Below are 3,868 nucleotides of genomic sequence, written 5' to 3' on the forward strand. Positions count from 1 at the left end.
TTGGTTCGACACGTTGTCAAATCATTTCCCAATTTTGTTGTTCATAGGTTTTCTATTGAAAAATAATCATTTTTCAGATATGTCATATACACTAAATGTAAATAAATCTTTCAATAGGAATTTGAATTTTGATTCGACATGTTGTGTGATCAACTTTACAATTACAACTATAATGTGTCTTTGTTTTCACCATCTTTGTATTTTCTTCGATTTTAAATATGAACAATTCTTTTTATAGATTCATTGAATAAATCATGTATTTGGACTTTATTTAATCCATATATTTTTTTTAATGGCAGATACATATTTTATTTGAAGAACTAAAAAACTTTATTTGCATCTATTTGAAAATCGGTAGATTCTAATAGGCAATTGTGTTTTTCACCTTTACATTTCTCTAATTTTAATGAACTTTTCTATCTCTACTCTAGTACATATTTTTTTAATGCATGAAAAATAGTATTTTATTACAAAAGCACAATAAGCCAAAAGAGGAAGGAATCATGAGAGACAGCACCTTGTTTTGCTTTTATAAAACAGTACTACATCACATTACATAACTTAATTAATCAGTTAATCAAACAACCAACATCACTAATCACTGATCACACACAATCTAAGATCAAACACTAATCATACTTTATTATTATAAACTTTAATAACAACTTTTAGACTGCCCATCTTAACCTCTCATACCAATTATAATAAACACCAAACCAAACACTAGTATATAATCGCTTAATAAACTCAGCTTATTAACAAAACCACACATAACCAATCTAATAATCTGCTTTTTCATATGCTCACTACTGGTCCCACTTCAACACTTGACATTGCTTTCATCATAGCTTCAAATCTAGGCTCTTTAGCTTGAAACTTTAGTCCCATATAGAGTTTCATGTAATCATCAAACACAAATTTTGGATAAATTTCACTTGTTGTTTCATTTTCCTTCAATAAGGTTGGTGCTGGTGAAATTATTGCATCATCACTTGGATTGTAGAATGAAGCTATGGACATTCTAGCACCATCTGTTTGAGCAATTACTCTATGCATCACACTCTTGTACTTTCCATTTGTTATGACCTGTTTGGAACATAGAAGTACCAAGTTGGATTAAATTAAATTAAAGGAGAAACTTATTACTATGCTATTTTTAGTGTCACTTTGATTGGAACATTGGAACATTTATTTGTACATAGTAAAAAATATCACATGCAATTATTTCAGAAAAAGTCGTGCTACCTCGATATAAACTACCTAATTAAGTTGTATTTGACGGAATCACTTAAAACAATCTTAACTGTACATTTTAGATCAAACGGTTGTAATATAAAACATTGTGAAAATATACCGCAAGAAATCTGTTTCCATATATGACCGTTGGATCAAGATCAGATGGTTGAGATTTTAGTACATATTTTGAGTTTTAAGAAAATTCTAAAAATTAATTCTAGACTGTTTTATCTCAATCCAACAATTACTTATATATTGACTACATGAATACGTGCGATCCAAAACCGGAAATCTTATCTTATTCAATATATTGTTACCTCAAGTTGATCACCAAGGTTGATGACAATAGAGTGACGCATTGGAGGAACATCAATCCATTGATCATCTTTGAGGAGCTGAAGTCCACTGACTTTATCATCTTGGAAGAGAAGGATGATGCCACCAGCATCTGTATGAGCTCTGAGTCCCTTAATAAGATCAGGCTTAGGACAAGGAGGGTAGTTACTAACTTTTGTACCAAAATTTGGACCCTTTGAACCATAAAATACTTTCTTCAAATACCCTTTCTCAAGGCCAAGATTCTCACATAATAAGTCAAGAAGTTCCTCTGCCAGATTCTCTAATTTTAGTGCAAATTCCTTCATTATCTTCCTAAAAAACACAAAGGGTTTTGTTTTTTCTCTGTTAGAAACAGAGCTAGATAGCTTCTAGTTCTACCAAAATTATACATAAACATAAATGCACAAAAATATGAATATGAGATTAACCGTTGTGCACGGACGGTGTAAAATATTTTTACACATGAATTTAATCAAATTACACCATATATAGTGTCAGTTTTCAAGATTTGTCCCTAAAATATATCAACAAATATCTCCATGTCGTGATTTGATTGGTTGCATATGTAAAAAAGTGTTACACGGTCAGTGTATACAAATTAAATCCTATAAATATACGAGTTTAATTATGATACACCGTCGGTCTAAAATGTTTTACACAGTTAGCAAATTACAATCAATTATATACGTGACTTTAGAAGGAGTTATAATAAGTAGTTATAATTGGTTGACAGTGTAAATTTTTTTACATCGACGACGGCATATATTTTAACAAAGATTAAGAAAAAAAGTGACCTGTAATCATCATCAAGATCTGGGATCTCTGAAATATTAGAAGATGGAAGATGGCGCAAAAAGAAGGTGCTTTCCCAATCCAAGTCATTTATTTCTGACTGAACACACTCCAAACCTTTGCTTGCAACCATTTCTTTGAACCTTTGCTCCATACACTTCTTGTAGTGATCTTTTGTGAGCTTTTCCACTTTGTCCATCATTTCAATAGATATACCATGGTTCACCAACTTCACAAAACAATACCAAAAAAAATAAAAAATAAAAAATAAAAATAAAATACATTAGCAACAACCTTAAAACAACAAAACATATATATTACGGTGAGTTTGAAGAATCATCGTTGTACCGTGATTTTGTTAAAGCTCTAAAGTGTAGTTGTAGTTTATGACAAAATCACGATGACACACTGAGATTCTGCCAAATTTATAACCATGATAAAATTTTATATATATAACTAATAGTACCTCAAAGAAACCCCAATTCTCACAAGCATCTTTGATCTTTTCCATGGTTGATTTTCTCTCTTCTGTGTTGAGCTTTCCCATGTCAACAATTGGAAAGTGTTGATCCATTTTGCTTCTTTTCTCTTTATTTTTTCTCACTTCAATATTCAGTTATATGTGAGTAGTGTGATTCTTAGAAGTGCAATGCTGTTAATGTATTTATAGGCTCCAACTTGAAGGAATGAATAAATATCTAATTATATAAGTGTTACGATATGTTATGATTCTCTCATTATAATAATTTATATTGTAATTAAGTTAGGATCATTAGTCTTTATGTGTATTTATTTTCTTTGTTTCTTTGTCTCTAATTCTATAATATAAATATGAGTTTTTACTTGTACTTGAAACACACAATGAATATACAAACATTTTATATATCTTCCTGAATTTCTACATGGTATCCAGAGCTTAGGTTTCTTTTTGGCTCACCCCTTTTATTATTTCCAGAGTATTCCATTTTTTTTTCCGCCGTTGCTACACCTACACGGGCTACACTCATATTTGCTTAAGGTACCACCATATCCTTTTTTTTTTCCGGTGATTTTCTTTTCCCTGGTCAATATTATAAGGGACTTTATCCCCTTTGTTATCTCACAAGCCAATCATCACATCAACCTGATTCCCCCAAATACTATTTTCATCGATTATTATATGTTGTTCTCCCCCTAGTGACAACGTGTATTTGGTCGATCATATCATCTGATTTTCTATAATTTTATTTTTTTTGGTCATCGATACTGTTAACAGTGTTGTTTTTGTTATATAATGGAGAGATACTGTGGTTGTTGCCGTAATTATGGACATTCATTTTTTGATTGTCCTATGGTTGAATGTCATAACTGCATGAAAAAGGGTCATATGGCTTCAAATTGTTGTCGATATTGCAAGACAGCCGGACACTTGATTCAAAATTGTCCCACTCGTCCTCCACGATCTAATCAGAATAAAAATCAACATCGTCACAACTCTTCCAGGTCTGTAATTACAACTGAT

General features: G+C 31.2%; 1 protein-coding gene across 1 annotated transcript; it reads right to left on the reverse strand.

Annotated features, from left to right (window-relative positions):
- Positions 1 to 501: 501 nt before the first annotated feature.
- On the reverse strand, positions 502 to 3,167 carry LOC123898211 (1-aminocyclopropane-1-carboxylate oxidase). Its single transcript, XM_045949111.1, has 4 exons — positions 2,834 to 3,167; positions 2,370 to 2,596; positions 1,554 to 1,887; positions 502 to 1,086 (listed from the first exon to the last, which is right to left on the reverse strand). The coding sequence occupies exons 1-4, from the start codon at positions 2,939 to 2,941 to the stop codon at positions 796 to 798; spliced, it is 960 nt and encodes a 319-aa protein (XP_045805067.1). The 5' UTR covers positions 2,942 to 3,167; the 3' UTR covers positions 502 to 795.
- Between the last annotated feature and the right edge of the window lie 701 nt (positions 3,168 to 3,868).

This window comes from Trifolium pratense, linkage group LG7 (genome assembly GCF_020283565.1).
Source record: "Trifolium pratense cultivar HEN17-A07 linkage group LG7, ARS_RC_1.1, whole genome shotgun sequence".
NCBI classification, from domain to species: Eukaryota; Viridiplantae; Streptophyta; class Magnoliopsida; order Fabales; family Fabaceae; genus Trifolium; species Trifolium pratense.

Excerpts from the sequence above, each read along its gene's own strand:
- LOC123898211 (XM_045949111.1), bottom strand. The coding sequence starts at position 2,941 with ATGGATCAACACTTTCCAATTGTTGACATGGGAAAGCTCAACACAGAA. Across the intron at positions 2,597-2,833 it reads AGAATTGGGGTTTCTTTGAG|TTGGTGAACCATGGTATATC; the intron begins GTACTATTAGTT and ends TGTTTTGTGAAG. Across the intron at positions 1,888-2,369 it reads GATCTTGATGATGATTACAG|GAAGATAATGAAGGAATTTG; the intron begins GTCACTTTTTTT and ends TGTGTTTTTTAG.